The sequence below is a fragment of the Tympanuchus pallidicinctus genome, unplaced genomic scaffold (assembly GCF_026119805.1).
Source record: "Tympanuchus pallidicinctus isolate F22 unplaced genomic scaffold, pur_lepc_1.0 scaffold2, whole genome shotgun sequence".
NCBI lineage: Eukaryota > Metazoa > Chordata > Aves > Galliformes > Phasianidae > Tympanuchus > Tympanuchus pallidicinctus.
Window position 1 is genome coordinate 19,860,732 of NW_026294721.1, and position 19,450 is coordinate 19,880,181.

General features: G+C 37.0%; 1 protein-coding gene across 3 annotated transcripts; it reads right to left on the bottom strand.

Moving 5' to 3' along the window:
• Positions 1 to 660: 660 nt before the first annotated feature.
• Positions 661 to 9,610, bottom strand: LOC128080310 (zinc finger protein 182-like). 3 transcript variants are annotated; one of them, XM_052682370.1, is made up of 4 exons: positions 9,489 to 9,610; positions 3,371 to 3,569; positions 2,931 to 2,981; positions 661 to 2,342 (listed from the first exon to the last, which is right to left on the bottom strand). In XM_052682370.1, the coding sequence occupies exons 2-4, from the start codon at positions 3,525 to 3,527 to the stop codon at positions 1,747 to 1,749; spliced, it is 804 nt and encodes a 267-aa protein (XP_052538330.1). In that variant the 5' UTR covers positions 3,528 to 3,569; positions 9,489 to 9,610; the 3' UTR covers positions 661 to 1,746. The 3 variants fall into 3 exon arrangements, with proteins under 3 accessions (XP_052538330.1, XP_052538329.1, XP_052538331.1); XM_052682369.1 differs by having other exon boundaries at positions 9,436 to 9,600; XM_052682371.1 differs by lacking the exon at positions 2,931 to 2,981 and having other exon boundaries at positions 9,436 to 9,599.
• Positions 9,611 to 19,450: the final 9,840 nt, after the last annotated feature.

Sequence of the window (19,450 nt, forward strand, 5' to 3'; positions counted from 1 at the left end):
TCCAATAATCTTATACGAGATCAGAACAAAACACAGTACATCAGCTAGAAGATTAAGTGAACTCAGGCTTCTAAAAATGTGCATAAAATGACTGTTGGATTAGAGATAACATTATATGAGGGTTGGACTGAATTAGCTTTAGAGGTCCCTTCAACCTCTTCTGCGATTCTGTAATAGATATCTGAGATACCTATGATATCTTAGAAATACTTTTAAAATATCAAGATTTCCTGATTCTGATAACTTTTGCCAGACACTTTGGATGGCAGGTTCTGTGAAAGGGAGTAAAAACAAGTACAACTTCAATATATTTTATGTTTATTAATATACAAAAACAGTCTTCTGGCGTTACTACTGCTAATATGTCCACAGCAAAGCTAACATAGCCCTTAAGCAAGGTGGACTCGCATCAAGAAAGCAGGCTGCTTCTCCAGCCTGCTTTGGTGCCTTAGAGTCTCTCTATCCTTTCATCTCAGTGAACATTGGTGAAACTTCTTTAGCGAAGGAACTGTCATACATCAACACTCTGATATCTGTTGATTCATAAGATGCGGTCCAACTTTAACAGAGACTATTTGGTGAAAGTTGAGAGGGGACAGAGAGAACGCAACAGTCATTTAAATTCTTAGTAACTGCCAAATTTTACATTAAACGCATAACTGCATAATAAAAGTACTCTTTTTATTTTTGGTTTGAGTATCCCGATGATTCCCGTGACAGTAGAGACACTGGTCCGACATGTCTGTCTGTAAGTCCAACTCTTAAGTGATTCCTTTCTCCTCAACTACATATTAGGTAAGCTGGAAATTAAAGATTTCTAGATGACTCCTAACATCAACATCAAAGATGTTTTGCTGATGCCAAGAACTTACAGAGATCTATAAGCACAGGGAGGGAAAGAATGGTTTATTTTGATGTTTGATCAGATGCTGATGCCTTCAGAAATCCTAGATGATTACAGAAGGCTAGTGTTCAGAAATGCCTTGCAAGTTCACAACCCAAAATCCATTAAAAGGTGAAAAACTTCTAAAGAACAGTTTTAGAATATTTTCCTTTTAAAAGCCAATGAAAAAGACTTCTAGGTTTTCAGAATGTTGCTCTTTAAACTACTCCAGAAACTTCAGTATCCAGACACATTAGTCCACATTCTACAGTGAGAAACTTAAGGTAAGTTAACATTTATTTTAAAACAAGTCATAAAGGCATAGATAAAGTAATTAGCACACAGTCATCCTGCAGCTGAACTTAGAATCAAAACTGTACCAATATAAGTACCTAGTTCTCATCTTTGTTAGTAATATGTCCTATTTCTCTCTCAAATGCCATCTTTAAAATAAATTCAAACTCCTGTTTCCATCTTAATGGAAACTTACATGTTAAAAGTAAGATTCATTCTTTAGCCAATGGCCTGTCTTAGCAATTAGCTGATCTTCCAGCCACACTCTTTGCATTAGAGGCGACCTACCAGAATTCAAGAAGCATTTAAACAGTGCTTTCAGAAATACGATTTGAACTTTGGATAGTCCTGTGTGAAGCCAGGAATTGGACTCAAAGTTCTTGTGAGTCTCTTCCAGCTGGGGATATTTATGATTTTACCTATTTCTTTGCTTTGCCAATCTTAGACATTACCTGCACACAACTTTATGTTAGATCAGGTGAAAAAAAAAAAAAAAAAAAAAAAAAAACAGGTTGCTTCTTCTTTCTTATTCCTGTAACTCCAGCTTACTAAGACTCAAAGGATCACATTCACAGGTGAGGATGAGTTATCAGCTCAGAAGCATGGTGGAAACACTGATTACACTGTAAGCACATATAGGGCCTCTTCTCCCTTTTGTGAGTTCTTTGATGGATAACGAGGCTAGATTTGCAAGTAAAACGATCACCACAATCTGAACACTCAAATGATACTTTCTGCCTCTGGTGCATCTTTTGGTGCTGAATCAGAGCCGAGTTACAGTTGAAGACCTTGTTACACTGTGTGCATTTGTGAAGTTTTTTTGCAGTCTGGGTACACAGATGATTCAAGAGGCTTGAGCTGCGGCTGAAACATCTTTTGCACACGGTGCACTCATAAGAACTCTGTCCTGGTGAAGATCTCTCTGAGATCACGTTGTCTTGGAAGTTTTCCACATTACAGCATCTCTTCTTGGATACCGCTGTCTGTTTCTCCTCAAAGGCTGTTTGCAAACTGGCATTTTGAGACTTTTCGCCCTTCTGACAACCTTGGTCATTGTTCTGGAAGATGTTTTCTCTTTGGCTTCCTGATGACACCCTGTGCTTTTCTGCATTTTCCAGTCCCTCCTGTTCATGATTCTCCCCTTCCTTCTCAAGTCTATCAGCCACTGAAGATTTAAAAAAACAAACAAACAAAACACACTTTGCTATTGTCTACAAACAGCAGATATTACTCCTTGCCACCTGTAATTTGGAGCTAAGACTTCTATCAGAGTAGTATAAAAATATGAAATAAGTAAGTTTTAACATTTTAGTGATAGTGAATCATTTACCCTCAGCTTTGAGAATTTACAATTGCAGTGGAAAAAATTTAAATATGCTTACATATATAAAATCCTAAACTGAATCCAAACTGTACAACTAAGACCTCAAGTTTCATTGTGTTCAGTATTACAAAAGGGGTAGAAATCCATTGTGCATGATGTTTTCAAAGGCATTGATACTATTTTGTATTATCAAAGAAAGAACATCAATCTTATCAATCTTTAAAAGACACAAGAGGACATTGTAACCATTGATTTGACCTCTTGCAATTGAGAGGCTTCGAAGGTTGAATTGAACTCTAATAAACATGTTCTGTTTCAAATAATAATTAAAAATTCAGCACATGGATTACTTATATACCTATATATCTGAGATACGTAGGAAAGCAGGAAGCTTTCTACATTCTACTCTATAAAAATAACATGACTTACAACCATCACGTCTGTTCCTTGAAAAGTCTTGACAATCTTGCTTGGTAATCCCTTAGGACAAACACAAGGAAGAAAGTGGATTTTATCCAGTTATGTATTCAAATCTCCAGATTAATGCATTAATGCAGATTAATCTTTTATCCTTGTTTAAATCAAAAGCCTTTTGCTTTAAAGACTAAGATGGAAATCTGTCTCCATAATTTCTATTTTCATGTTCTTTTTTAGTAAGGTACCAGATGTGAAGTGGATTTTCTGGTATGAAGACCTGAACCAAGGTTATTAGAACTTCCAGACTCAGGAATGTTAAAGATGAGACAACTGATGAGGTCACATTATTGCTAAATCCTGCACCTGTAGAATTTCTGGCCAACCCTCAACATTTTTCTCCCTGTTCTCCTGTATAAAAACCTGCATGCTACCACATCTTATGTGCGTATTACCTAGCTCCTTAAGGTCGTCTTCTGTAACAACTGTTAGCAGATAGTATTTGATCTTTGATTCTTTTCTTTCTTCTTCCTCTTTATGGAATGGTTCTTCAGGCTGTGGCCAGTTAAGCTGAGAGCTAGAAGACTCACATAATTTCACAGGATCGACCATCTTTCACACAAGTCACTCTTCAATCTTGAAATGCTCTGTAACCTGGAAATGAATCAAACACATTACTGTAGAAGAAAGACTTTCAAATCAGAAGAAGTCAGAACAGGCAGAACACTGTTTCATCCCAACACAAGGAATACATACTGCTTGATCCTATGTAGGATTTCTTCAACTGAATCAACACTAGAAAATATGTCTTGAAGTCTGCTGAATCAAATTTGAATTCAGTTTTTAGATTTTGATTCTAGCTCCTAGACCTACTGTGAGTAATGCTAAATAGTTTTAGAGAGTCTATGTAAAGGTTTCTCAGCCATTTCTTCCCTTCTCTGTCAGCTTCATCCACATGCGCTCTTGGGTGAATCGAGATTTTATTTCCAAATACTTCAAAGTTCCAGTGGAAGTTACTCTTTAAAGTGTCCTTTGTCTTTTTTTGTGCCTTCAAATTCTACTTGTATAAAGGAGAAAACAATCCTTTTATAATAACATTGAACTAAATGCATAAATAGTCACAAACAGTATAATATGACATAAATAAATCCACAGATTATGGGTCAGTTATCTATCTTGGAAATTTTAGGGGAAAAAAAAAGAGCTTCATTTCAATTTTCTCATCATTTGTTTCTTCAGTGGAAGAAGTAGAATAAGTCACATTACATTTAAATTTTCATCAAAGCGCACTTGGTAAATTTTAATTACCTAATTTCCTACTTTGTGACTTTATGCCAGAACCTCAAGCCTTTCCATTTTTCCATGGGACTTTTTCCACATTTCAGCATAATTCATGGCATGCTCAGAACCTCCAAGTTCCCAACTGGCACAAAAGAGGTCCTCTTGTAGGTATTAAGTTGCCCGACTTTACTCTTTATAACATGGGATCCTGATATGTCCAATGGCTCATTGAATTTTCAGACGCTAAAGCTCTAAGCTGTCCACATGAAAAGATGATTGCACTCTGGGAAAACCTAAGATGGCAAATCTTTAAAAGCCTACTACAGACAAATTATTATCATGGGAAAATGGGAGTCACAAAGGCATAACAGCTCCAGTTTCATTCTAATTAGATGGAAATGTTAAGTCAGAACAGTTGCTTAGTTGGACGACTACCTGGACGACTTTCCCAGACCCAGCTCTTATAGCAAGATATGAAGGAACTGTTACAAGATATTCATGCCCATAATTTGCTCCTTTTCTAAATCTCCAGTTTCAGCTTATAATTCCAATCATCTTTAAGGCTCAAAGGTACCCTTAGCCTCCAAGCAGCATAATTTTCTGAACAGCTAGTACTGCTTCTCTGTGCTGATACTTACCTCTTGCAGAACAGCTATTTTGACTGCCATTATCTCCCCTGTCTTCCAGTCTTACTACACACCTCTCAGCCATTTCTGGTGAAAAGCAGATTTCTGTAGGTGACCCGTAGGTTACAGACCCATTCAAAGTCAGACAAATAACCTTCACAGCTTAAACTGTGGCAGGTAAATTTTCCTAGTCTGAGAATAAAGGAGACTGCAAGGTATGAAAAACCTGCTGGCACCAAGAATCTTGACATTTTGCCATGCCAGCAAAGAATGATAAACTACTCCATTGAAATGGATCCTGCTTTCCTCATTAATTAATGACTCTGCCTTACCAACCCACAAGATTTACAAGTTTATGTCAGTCTCTTCCAAATTTCAGAGCTAATCCTGTCTGTTCCTCATAACACGTATATTGCTCCAAAAGTAATGCCTCCAATTTTTTTTTTTTCAATAGAAGGTACAAAGAGCACAATAAGTATTTGATAAAGCAAATTCTCAGCTACAAAACACTATTGTTAACACAGTCACCATCATTAGCTATGCATTCTCACTAGCAATATACAGGAGCCTAAATGCAAAGTTCACAAAAATCTTCAGCAGCAGAGGTGACCATTGTTCACAGCTGCTATTATAGCATCATTGTTGAGATGCACCCACCACATATCCACCATCTGATCTCCATAAACATTAAGCAAGAGTCAGTGAACATCAATGGTTGCCATTTTTTTTCCACACTGAGAAATTCAACCACACACATGCTTCATATGTATTTCCATGTCAGACACCATTTCATCAGATTGCCCTTCCACTGTCATCTATCACAAAGGAACAACATGTAATGGAATATTGTCAGGAAGGTTCAACCTCTACTGCCGCACCACCAACACCCACCTCTGATGTTGTGAGCCAACACAATAAAATAAAAGACATTACTTCTGAAGGGTGGAGCACCCTTCATACTATATTAAATCATAAAGTAAGTGACATTCCAGTAATGGCATCTAGTTCTAACACATCTGTCTGTGTCTTGTAGGCAGTCTTTTTCTCCCCTACATCAAATTTGTGCAAAAATTGCTAAGCCTTAGTAATTTATATCTGATGAAAGCTAATCAAATCTACTTCCACAACTTAGAGTCTGCAAAAGCATGAAAAAATGTGGATGGAATGGCCAGGGCAAGAAAGCATACATACAACTGAGAAATGTCATCTGAATGGATCACAATAAATAAATAAATAAATAAATACATGAGATCCTACTCTTATTTTCCACAAGATTAAAAAAAGTCAGAAATAAACAAGAACTCTTCCATACAAGGCTCTGAAACAGAGATCATAAAATTTCAATAAAAATTGGTTATCTAGAATTTCTGGCTTCTTTGGATGCAATCTAAACATAACGAATGTGATAATTAACATTTCTGTATTTTACAAAGCATCATTTAAAAGTTACATTGCATGAATTTTCATATAAAAAGCTATAAAGCATACAGTTTTTAAAGCTCATTCAATATTCAGAGCATTTCTAAAAGCAATTATCTATGGAATTCCAAAAATATATTTTCACTTTATAAAATTAAAATTTAGCCCTGATTATTTCGGACAGAAGCTTTCAAATGGAATCTAAGTATATACTGATAGAAAAGGACAATACATAAGCAAAATAAAAATATAATTTTATTATCTCACCACTGATAATCCAAGTTTACGGTGTTGGGACACCTCTTCCATGAACCCTTAGAGGTGTAACACTGTTTACATATGTCAAGATAGAGAAACATAAATGTAAACAATAATAATATTTAAATAATGTATTTTTCCCCGTTATTTATAATTTGTGCTTGCAAAGAAGTGCGTTTATCTCTGTGACAGCTAGAAATCTACTCGTACCAAACTGTCATGGAAAGTGAGATGGTAGATCTTGGTCTCAGCCAGAATGGGAGTTTCCTTAGGAGCTCAACTTTAGAAGATACATAAAATGATGTCACCTGCACTATCTATAGACTCCTCTATTACCAACTGCAAGCTGTATTTAGAAATACAGAGCTATGTTGTCTCAGTCTTTAAAAGAAAAACTACTCCAAGAGCTATCTCAAGATAAATGCATGAGAGTTCTGTAGTGGAAAGAAGAGCGCAGAGGTGCAGTAGCAGAATGAAACAGAAGAACTTGCAACTTTCAAAGTAATTAATAAGGAGGGCCTTTCAATCTGATTTTACCAATCATTTATTGTCTTTTTCTAGATGGTGTTAACGTACATACACCATATGTCCTTTTAACAATTTGACTTACAGTAAATTTTAAGTACCATACTTTTAAAACTACATCGTTTAAAACAAGCAGAGACCAGTACAATCTATTATGTACATACATGAGAGCCCAGATTCCCAGACTCTGGCTGCAATCTGAGGACGCCAAGACGGGGTGCGTAGGGATGCGGCCCAGTGAGAGCATGGGACTCTCTGGGGCTCTCTGGGTTGGCTCGAGCAACCTCCTCCTAGGGAGATAACCCAGCTCCTCAAGCCAGGGGCGGCGTGACTGAAGAGATAGCCCTGAACCCCTACTCCATGTGTTAAGAGCTGGGGCCACCAGGGGAGGGCGATATCTCATCGAAATTGGTGTCCCTCCTACTGGGGATAGGAAGATGAGCCAGCTCCACCCAGGCCAGTGGAATTATCTCCTTTCAAAGCATTGGCAGAAGGCCAGATTTATGCTCTTGATCATGTGGGACTGAGTCATGCGTGCCTACAGGCAATTTAACAAGGCTTGTGTTAATTAGGGGGGATTGGGAGCAATCTTCGATTCAGAGACTACATTGCCCTCCCAGCTTTTCTGAAACGACATCTTCCTTGGAACATCAGGCTGTGAGGCCCCCACCCCAGGCGCCATTCAGTCTTTCAAACCCCCGGACTTTGGGTGCTTTAGGAAGCTAAGCAAGTTTCTTAGCTCCGTCTTTGTTCAAGACCGCTGCAAAATAAATACGTTGATCAAATAACATTCTTGCTTAAACTGTAGTTCTCTGCTGCTTTATGGTCATCCCGTGTTTGACACAGGAAGGCTGATGACTACAGTGCCTGGCAGGGAGCTGGGCGCATTGCCTGCCTCTTCGGGAGAGGTTCGCAGTGCCAATGAGAGCTGCTATGTCCCCCTCCAGGTTACGGCTGAAGCGGAGTTCGTATGTCTGGAAACACAGCTCAGATACTAAGTGCCATAGGGTGACTGTAAGGGGAATGCAGGAAGCTCCAAGCAGCCCTGCATGTTACCACACGAAAGAATAATTCTACAAACTGCTCGGCTGCTTAACACTTTCATCACGTTTTCAATTTTGCTGAGATTCTCTCTTAGAAGGACCTGTTCTGTGTCCCAGATAGAAAATGTAAGACCATGACAGGCGTTTCAAAAGAATACGGAGAGCTAATTATAAATCCACCGCGAACTCTGAGTCCAGGATATTTCAAGAATTTTCTCTTGTTGCAGCATGTTGCTGCATTGCCTCTCCAGTTCTCCCTCTCCCCATGCACTTTGGGGAAGCAGATCTGAAACAATCCAAAGCCAAAAAAAAAAAAAAAAAGCTTGACGTCAAGCCGATCTTGACGTCCCAGCCCAGCTGCTTAAGCACGCACCGCAGCTCCCCAGGACACAGGAGCACAGGAGGGCAGGAGCTCCTTGTTTCCACCCGGGCAGGCTGTGCAGCCTGCTCCTCACCAGCCTGCAGCATTCTGCCAACCAGCAGGAAAATCGATGAGGCAGGCTTATCTGAAGACCGAGATTACTTCTTCCAAATAGGATGAAGCACTTAATACTTGAGGGTCTGATGAGGACTGGTGATAGCTGAGTCTGCAGCTAGAACGCAAAATCCATTTCTAAGCCTAGTCAACCTACTCAGGCCCCGGCTCCTCTCTGTTCAGCAGCTGCCTGGACAAAGCTTTTCTTTCTCACTTCATTAGAGATTTCACCTCAGTAAGAAAGAATCAAATCCAGGCCTTGATAACAAACATTCCTCCCCCTCCCCTTCCCCCCCCTCCCCTTCCCCCCCCTCCCCAACCCCCCCATCCTACCCCACCTCTTCCCCGAATCCAGGTAAAGCAGTCAAGGGTTACTTAAGCTAGAAAAATTCTAGCTTTTTTTTGTCCTGAAACTCAGTGCAGCTGAACATTCAGTGCCCCCTGTTGCAGGCTTTTCTCTAAGCAGCCAAAGCTGAGGGATTTTTGTATATGGCAATCTGCACACAAGAATTTTCCTAAAAGATGTCTTAACTCTGATAGAAAAACTACAAACGGAAATGAAAAAAGAGAGAAACAACTTCCATGGACAGAGCATAATAAACGCAGTATTTACGAAAAAAAATCGCAAAATGTGTAATACCATCTCTTAGAGTTCTATTCACGCATCCTCAAAACGTTAACGAATCCTCACATCTCGTGCTGCATTTGGGAAAGAAACCATGGAGGTGTTAACTCTTCAAATGTTGCTGCAAACAAATTTCACACACGTATACATATATATATATATATCAGTTAAAGAAATTGTGAGACCTGAGTGTTAATACTGACAAAGGTGGTCAGTTTTAGACTTAAAGTCAAACCTTACTGAATCCATCCACTCCGACGACACTTACTGTTGGAGATCAGTTCTCACCCTCTATTGAAGACCAGCACCACGAGCACCGACCTTTGCGTTTTCTGCGGCTGCTGAAGCACAGGCAAAGAGCCTCAAAGACCTTCCTGCCCCACTCTCCACTCCCTCAGTTTAGGCTTTACTTTCGATTTCAAGTTCCGGATCCTCTCCTGCTGCTCCGCCCCGGTTCCGTTTGAGTCCTTTGTCTCACCAGTCTTCTTCCTGCATATCGCTGCTGGCAGCCCCTGGGGCTCGCATTGTTCTGGCCTGGCGACCTGGGCTACCTGAGCACTCTCCTGCCGTGGCCGCATTGCTGGCATGCCTGTGCTCAGTGTCGCAGAGGGCTTGCTCGTTGCTTATGCTGGTGTAGAAGGCTTATATTCAGGTTAAAAGCAAACCAGTATACTCAACGCATTTTTAATAAGGAGATGTTACTGGCTCTGTCTTGGCTGCTGTGCATACCTTCCTGCAGTTTATGTAATTTTCTGTTAATATCTTTACTATTAATTAACACGAAACACTGAATGTATGTATTTGTTAACACTTCATATAAGTGGTTTCCTCACATGTACAGAAAAAAGCAAATGTGCTACTACAGATTGGAAGATAAATAGTCCTGGTGTCAATACATCACATTACATCTTATGTTCTGAAACATCAAGAGTAGTCTTATGATCCTCTTCTGTGTGAAGAAAGTAGAAAAATTAAAATATTATTGGTTTACAGCAGTTACGTTGTTTCTATACTAGCAGCAGAAAGTAGCAGGAGGAAATATCCTGAGTCAAATACGTGTACAGAATTTCATTAGGCTTCAGCTTGACATGCTTTTTAACGAATACCAGTATAGAGGATCTTCAATTGCAAATTTATGGAGCAAAGTTTTCTATAGAGCTATAGAATCTGAAAATATCATTGGAACCAAAAATAACATAGACCTACTCTGTGCAGATTATTTAGGGTTTAGGCCTGAAATTATTAATCAGTGGAGCTAGTAATGGGTTTCTCTGAATAGACAGTCAAAAACTACAAAGGCAAGAAGTATCTCCTTGTTATTCCTCTGATCCAGCTTAAGTTTTCTATTTTTTCTATATTCTATTTTCTATTTTCTGCACGGAATAGTAGCAAGTGTCATTATCTTTCATACACATTCAAATAATCTATTTTCTTTTAGTGTAGCACGCATGTATGTGTCTTCTTTCAGTTCATAGGGATTGTTCCTCCCCTGTCCATTGTTTCTACTTCTCATGTATTACCTAGGAAGGCTGGAATGGCAATTACATTCTTTCTGTAAGTGTTCATTGAATTCTTAATCTACAGTCTTCAGAAAATTTTTGAAGGTCAGGGAGTGTATGGGAATATTGACTTTATGAATATATTCATGAGCTTCTTGTGACAAAGTTACATTTAAAAATCATTTCTCTTCTTACTGTATGATACAGTAGAATATCTGATTTGAGAGAATGTGCTTTCAATTGTGTCCATACAGACAAATGGCAAAGCAAAATGCAGAGTATGCCTAAAATGCAAAAGGTGAGGAAACTGCATATGAATATAGCTCATGACAATAGCACTTGAAAATATAACAGGTATTAGCTATACCATCCCACTAGAGTTTCTGTTGCTAAAAATTTATATTATCTTCAAGGCAAGTGAAGACATCTCATTTGTAATACACTGCAACACCAACTTTTTTTTTTTTTTTTTTTTTTTCCTGAAGGCAGGAAATTCATCATTTATTTTTATTCTTGTTAAGCCAAGAGCTCTGCTAGTCTGAGAAACAAAACAGATGCAATCCTGCTTTCTTTCTTTCTCTTTTTCTTTCTTCCTTTCTTTCTTTTTTTTTTTAGAATAGTTCCCCTGCTGTCATTTTCAACTTACAGACTAATTAGACTTACAGACATATAGCCAGGAAGATGAACATAAAATGTAAGGACCTGATCCTGAAAGAAAACCTGCAAACTTCCAGTGCCAATGAAACCAATGCCAATTATAGAGGATTTTACTTATTTATTTTTTCCCTCTGGGCTCAATTTCATCTTCCCTATAATGGGACCCATGCTGGGACAAAAGAAAATGAAAGAGCAAATATAATCTGTTAAATATTGGAAAGTTCCAGGCAGGTTGAAGTCCTTCATTTCCTTGCAAGCATATGGCCTCTTTTCTTTTCCTTTTTTTTCCAAAACAGCAGGATTTATTCAATAACCTGCAAACAGTTCTTTTATGTTCTATAAATTATGATTGACATAGTCTATCATCACAAAATATACCACGGCTGCTTCAAATGTAATGCCTGCTATTAAAATAGGAGGCCCACAGTGTTACAGGCAGATAGTGATGGTACATCAGTAGAGACTGAACCTTCCCACCAGAGTTCCATTACATTTTGTTTCTGTGACAGATGGCAGCAGAGGGACACTCTGACAAAATGGCATCTGACATGGAAGTGCATATGAAGCAAAGGTGTGTCACTGAACTACTCCATGCAGAAAAAATGGCTCCCATTGACATTCATGAATGCTTACTGAACATTTATGGGTACAAAACAGTAGATACAAGAACAGTGGGGTGATGGAATGTGCATTTCAGTGAAACAGTGGGTCACCTCTACCAGTGAAAATTTTTATGAATTAGGCACACATAGCAGGTGAAAATGTATTGCTAATGTTAGTGACTAAGATGAAAAATAGTGTTTTAGAGATGAGAATTTATTTTTTCAAATAGTTATTTTGCTCTTTGTATCTGTTGTAGTGGAAATAAATAAGAGGCATTACTTTCAGAGCAACCTATGTAGAACTTATCAGATTGTACTATATATTTCTATTATTTTTTGTCTATTCCTAGAAGGAAATTAGCATATGAAGTGGTAGATATCGCTATAGTCATAAAAGACATCAGAAAATTAAAACTTAAACCCAACAAAGAATTTCAGAGAAGGAAAAGGGTTTTACAGATTGAGTAGCACTTAAACTGAAAAGATAACATTGGATAATCAAATCTGAAATCCATCATACCAAAATGTATGCATTTCTTCACTTGTGCATCATATCTTTCCCAAAAGCACATCTTTCAGAAAGGTTTCTGCTTTATAACCCTCGTGTGGGTTTTTGCTAGTTTGCCTCAGTGGTTGACATCTTGTTAACACTTTGGCATTATTTCCAGCGTGAACTTGTTCAGCCTCTAATTAGTGATCCTTTCATTGTTGCTGTATTTCTCTACTTATCTAAGAAGGTTTCAGAACTAACATTTTCTTTAGAAGTACTTTTCATCTTCAGTGCAATAATCAAGATACTTTTCAACTTCTCTTGAGAAAAGTAACGTAAGTTCTTTTAAATGAACTAAAACATGACTTTTTCAACATCAAGTTTCCTGTTTTTCTGTATTTTCTGCTATATTACAATATCCTACCAGAACTGTATGTTTTATTCACATAATTCTAAAATTCATGACATCCATACAAAACAGGGCTGGAAAGATATTAGGCAGTCATCCAGTTCATCCAGTGCTCCAGGGCAGGATCAGGTATATACATTTTTTATCCAGGTTTACCTAACCAGTTTTTAAAGACTTCCATCACTGGAGAGTCTCTCACCTCCCTAGGTAATACTTAGCTATCCTTACCACTAGAAACTAAATCTCCTAGCTAAAATAGGACACAATACTTCTGTTAGGACCTGTTAAGACCTTCCTAACACTTAACAGAGCATAAGAATTACTGCCCATTCTTGTTATCCCTTATGGTAACATATTTGATTTTTGCTGCGGCACAGCACTTCACACAGTTTTAGATTAAAATTCACAGTAGATTCTGGAGCTCTTTTCTGTAAAATTTATATTCAGCCAGTTGTTTCCATTCTTGCATTTGTTCAGATGACTATCCTATGATATCCTCTCCAGCATTGTCTAAAGAGGTAAAATTACATATAAAATCCTGCATATCTTGCGCATTTCTGCACCTCAGCAGCTCCTTTAGGTTGCAACACAGCGTTTAGACTGAGTCTGATTCTTGGCATTATGAATCCTCAACTCTCCCCAGTGGTTCAGGTTTTTAGGAATGTATGTAATCTTTCACTAAAGCATCTATAACTCCTACAGATGCAAGTCAGTTTCTGTAGTGGGGTGTTGTTGAATCTAGTCAATAGTAATGGGTCTTAAATTCTGCCCCTCTGAAGCATTTAGGTGCATTATTCAGAATTATCACATCTGTGCTTTTCTTAGAACTATCATATTCTCAGATTACTCAAATACTGAGAGCTTGGTTGATGGTAGGTGCTACATTCTTTCTTTGAGAAATCAAGGAGAGATATTGCACTCAGTAAAATATTTATGTACGTGCTGTGGATTTTTTATATGGTAGAGCAGTGTAATTGAGAGTGAACTATCACTTAGCATTTTGGGAACATAAAAAAAAGTGAGGTCTGATGCTATAAATAAACTGACACAGAAAATCTCCTCTGATGTCTTCATAGAGTAATTTGCAATATCAGGTGCCAAGTTAACTACTGGAAAGAATCGTATCTAGTTTCTGTACAGGTTCCTTGAAGAATAAATGTGTCATCCACCACTCCTGTAATTTACTGTAAAACTATTTAAAATCAGATGAATTAATCTACAAGTATACTAAAAATCTATGTTGAAAAAACAGTTAAATTGCCATATATCACATATTTGCAAATTCAGCACACATTTTATTTACTAAAAACATATTAGAAATAACATTCCTGACATGAAACATATGTCCTAAGACATGATGGACATGGTTGATCTAAAAATGTTAACAGCCTACAAAATAGAAACAGTTATCTTAGCAAATAGAGTGAATATGTTAGAAATGCAGGTAGAAGAGGATAATTTTGGATCATGTGGTCATGAACAAATTCAGATCTTGCTAAATAGTGGAATAATGAAATATTCATCAGGAACCAACCTCTTGTATTTTGGAAAAGCTATGTTTGAGAATCCAAAAATTGGTGGTCAGCAACTTTTGCACTGAAGACAGAATACAGATGAGGCAAGAATTACATTTATTCAAAAGATCAAATACAATTTATCAGGCTTCCACTCTTACTAAGCATGGAACAAATGGTTAGAAAGTACTTTCTTGAATTTATAAACCCACTTAATAAACAGAGTACTTAAAATGAGAAGAGAAACGGAGAAGGATGGAAATAAAATTGGTTAACAGATATGTTCTGTACTGTAGAAAAATTTCAACATGTAAGAGATTTAATTTAGACATTATTCATAAAATTAAAACAAATAGCAAAGGATTGAGGTTTTTGTTTGTTTGCTTGTTTGTTTGTTTTCCAATAAAGACAAATGCAGTGTTACAGAACTATTGGTATTATGTATTGAAGGCAAGACTTTCATTTCAGTCTTGGTTAAAGATTACAAAGTTCATGAAACAACAAGTAATAAGAATGTCAGGACAAAAGAACACTGTAACAGATTCCAGGTTGCTCGCAAAACTTTGCTTACTCTGAAAATACAAGGGACCCTGAATGTTTTTAAGCTGTTGATATTGAAGTAATTTGTGAATGAAACTTGAGTTGAATGGATAATGCCATAAACAAATACAAACAGTTTTGGTGAATGCTGTTTTATACATTCACCTAAATGCTTTTTACAGCTTTCCAATTATTACAGTGGAAATTTCATATTCCCAAACAATGAATGTATGAATTTTTTTTGGAAGCTAACATTACCATGTGGTGGGAATATGTTTACATTGTGTCATCTATTATTTCAATGTTGGAACATATGAGAACAATACTTACATCCTGGGTGCAAGAGAAATCTTGAATCACCTGTTACAGATTCTAAAAGTTTACTAGAGATGTCCAAAAGAAGGAAGTGAATGAGACTTTCTGAATTCAAAGCATCCTTTTCTTTCTTCCTTCCTTCCTGTCTGCCTGCCTGCCTGCCAGGAGAGGATACTAGAAAATCTGGAGGTATAAACTGAAACAGCACTACCATATGGTTCTTGTATGAACATCATGTATGGTAACATCTCTTCTAGAGACCAAATTTCTGTTGGTTTATGTTATCAGTTCTGTAGTTCTATCAAACAGACAAAATTTGCTATGCCTAGCTAAACTTCTTTTTAACTGTCATCACGATTCCAGCTGTATTATACATGAATAATACAACTCTGAAAATTCTGTTGGATTTTTGGTTTTCTTTTCTTTTTTTTTTTCTTCTCTTGTAAAGCTAAAGTTTCTTCAAAACCCAGCTAGAGTAGAATCACTGTTGAAAGTATCTTTTCCCTTGAGAACCAGGGAGAGATTAAACAACCTTTTGTTCAGCTAGAGTCTATGTCAGAATGCTTTGTTTTACTACAAGAGGAAACTTTGTTCAACATGTAGGTTTTAACAAGTTTTTAAGTTTGAAAAAATATTTCTGGAAGTATAGGATTCTTTTCTTTAGCTCTTAAAAAGAGCCAAAAATGTTCTTTTCATTATTGGGGGTAACTTCAGACACCTTTTCTATGAAATAGCTCTCTCATATACTCATACATATACATTTTACTGATAATTCTGAATTTATTTTATCAAAAACTTCTTGGGATGCCTTTGTAATATTTTTATGTACTATGTGTTACTCAATATCATGCATTTTCAGTAGTGAAACCTAAGGTTGTTTCTTCAGTATGTATTTACAGATCTACATGAACCATTTCATCACAGAATTGCAGGGGTTGGAAGGGAAGAGATCACTGAGTCCAACTCCTGTACTAAAGCAAGTACTCTACAATAGGTCTCACAAGCAGGTATCCTGATGGGTCTTGAATATTTCCGTAGAAGGAGGCTCCACATTTCTGTGCAAACTGTTCTGGTGCTCCATCACCCTTTCCATAAAGTTTTTCCGCATGTTTGTATGGAAGTGCTTAAGGTAAAATTTTAGGCCATTGGTCCTTGTCCTATCACTACACACCACTGGGAAGAGTTTGGCCTCATCCATTTGCCTTGCATCTCCCTTCAGATATTTATAAACATTAATCAGATCCTCCCTCAGTCTTCTTTTCCTCGAAGCTGAGCAGACCCAGGTTACTCAGCTTTTCCCCAGAAAGGGAAATGCTCCAGTAGTTGTCCCTGCCTATAGTAGGAGGAGTTGAACTAGATGATCTTAAAGGTCTCTTCCAACCCAAACCATTCTATGATTCACTATCCATTATTTATTTTATGTTTCTGGTACACATTAAATTATAGTACAGATTCCAATGATAGTCATGGCAAACTATCTTTCATTTATACCTGTGAATGAATGCTCCAAGGAAATGCATTCTGCATTCTAGTTCACCATGCTGCAATTTATGTATGTAGCCTGAAACAAGAGATCCAAATTCTGATATACACGCTGAAATTCATATCTAATTTGTTATTTACTGTCAGACTACTTACAGTAAAAATCTGGAGACTCTAATCCTGCAGATAACTTTTGACTTGCTTATAAATCCATCCCTGATAATAACTGCCTCAGGACAAATGAAACTCATCAAAATTGAGAATTCACACCCTCCTCCAAAAATAAAAATCTTTCAAATTTTGAAAAAAAAGAAAGAAAAAAGTCTCCCGGCTATTGTATCACCTACTGAAAAATGCATCATACAAGGAATTTGAGGGATTAGCAGATCTTAGACAAAGGAATGATACTGCATTCCATGATTAATAGGAGAACAGGCATACCACTGGTTAGAGAAAATAGAGTGTATGAGGGAAAGACAAACTGAAGTAAAATGCAAATCCTATGGGGAAAAAATATATCTCAAGTTTGTCCCAAAATAATAGCTGAAATTAAAGAAGTATTTTGTGCATAGGCAGATATTTTAGGCCAGCACACTCAGATTTCAGAAGTTGATCATATTTTTTCTAGTAAACTTCATAGTCTATTTAGGCTCTTAAAACTGGGTTTCAAAGAACTGCTACAATGAAGAATGAAGAAAAACCTAATGATTTCTATCAGCAGTGGAAGAGGAAAACACTGAATTGTATCACTCAGAAAAAGAATACAGGAGTGCAAATGCATTTAAGCAAGAGAGAATATTTCATTGTTCCTTTCACCACTTAAAACCTATAGAAAATAAATTGTATATAAATTTCAAAAGACATACATTTAAGAGGGAATGCTTCAAGACATCTGTTACAGAAATTCATCCCTGACTTTCTAACCCTTCTTGCTTTGCTGCTGCTGAACAGCCCACTTACTACATACTCCAGATTTCATATTCTGGGTTGTGACTTGGTAGTGTATGTGCTAGAAATGTAGAGACAACAGTGACTTGATTCAATGTTGCAATGAAAGTGAGGCATCCTGGGATACATTCATACCTCAATCAGTAAGAGTTAAATCAAAAGATAGTTAAAGAGTAATTTTTAAGTAAATACGTAGACAACACTTTTGGTGAAGTCAATAAGAACAATCATATACATCTCATATAAATTGTTTTTCGAATTTATGGATAGATTTGAAATGACTAAGAAAAGCATAATACAATCTATATGTTAAATCTCAATTCCTTATGTAAATATTTATTATTGTTAACAAAAACGACTGTATCATCTAATTTACGTTTAGATCTAGTCTTGGAAATAAATGTGTTTTTTTTTTTTTTTAAATCATCTTTATTTATGATTAAGCAGCACGATAGTACCCAGCCCAAGTGGTGATTCACTCATGGCCTCATTAAATTACTTGCATTCAGAATGTCCAATTTCGCATTTCACATCTTGTTCAGAATATATTTGTGTATTTTCTTCTAGTTAAAATATATTTTTGTAAACACAAACAAAAAGCTCTTGTGCTTATTTTAGTCTTGTCCTACTTAAAGATTATTTTCTTGCAGAATCATTAAATTGCATAGATTATTTTCTCTTTTGTTACATGATCATCATTGATACTAACAAGTACATTAGCAGTGCAATTCGATATACAGTGATTATCACAGCATTTTTTACTATTGCCACTTGCTAATTAACATCATTTTGTGGTTGTTCCAACACAGAAATGGAATTTATTTACAGGTCTCAAGAAGCTTAAAGAACCTCTTCATTCTGATTTGTATGGATTTGAAGAAAAATGGAATTTTTCCTTAGTGAATAGCAGTTCCTGTCACAAGCCCACTGGCTGCTAAAGTAGCAGATTATCTCATTCAAGCATTGCAAAGAAATTGAAGAACTAGGGACATGTAAAATTCCAGGAGAGTGGCCCTTTCAGCAATATAAGTCCTTTCAAGTCAGACATACAGGTTACAGAAGTTCTTGTACTTCTCTAACTCATTCACAGGGTAGAGCAAATGTTTCTTCTTGTGACAACTCTGCACAGGAGAAAATCTAAATCCTGAGATAGTATCTAGGCAAAGATGTTGCCACAGTCCACTGGCTTCCTCATCTATATATACCTCCAGAGATTTTATACCTCCAGAGAATAATCTTCAGAGATTGGCAGGGCCATCTGAGCCTGAATCTACAAATTCTCTGAGACCATGGGATGATACTAGAACAAAGTCTGGGACTTACTATCTATGCACGCTGTGGTAACTCTGCCATAGACATATCTAATAAGCTCAGTTATGTTGAAATGCTGAAGCTGGTTTTTAAGAGGACATTTTAAGAAGACTGTCATTTGGCCATTTGTCTGCTAACTTAAGCTGTCCTCAATCAGCAAGTACACTATAACTGCTCCTGCTGTCTGTATTTCCTGGTCTTTTCTCAAGATATTTTGGTTTGGTTTGGTTTTTGTTTTGTGTGCGTGTGTGTTTGCTGTCCTACAGACCTGAGTCCCTTGCCTCAATGCTCACAACACAGTAGCTTGTTTTGCTCCTGAGAACTTCCATCACTAATGTTGCAAATCATACAAGAATGATCTGACATGAGATGAACTAGCAGGTTTCAAACACAGGAATTGAGATAGTTTTTAGTTCTTTACAATTATTGAACTGCAGTACTTTTTGCATCAGGATACATGTCTCAAAACCTGTATGCCAATTTGTTAAAGAACAATGCAAGTGACTCTTCATGACT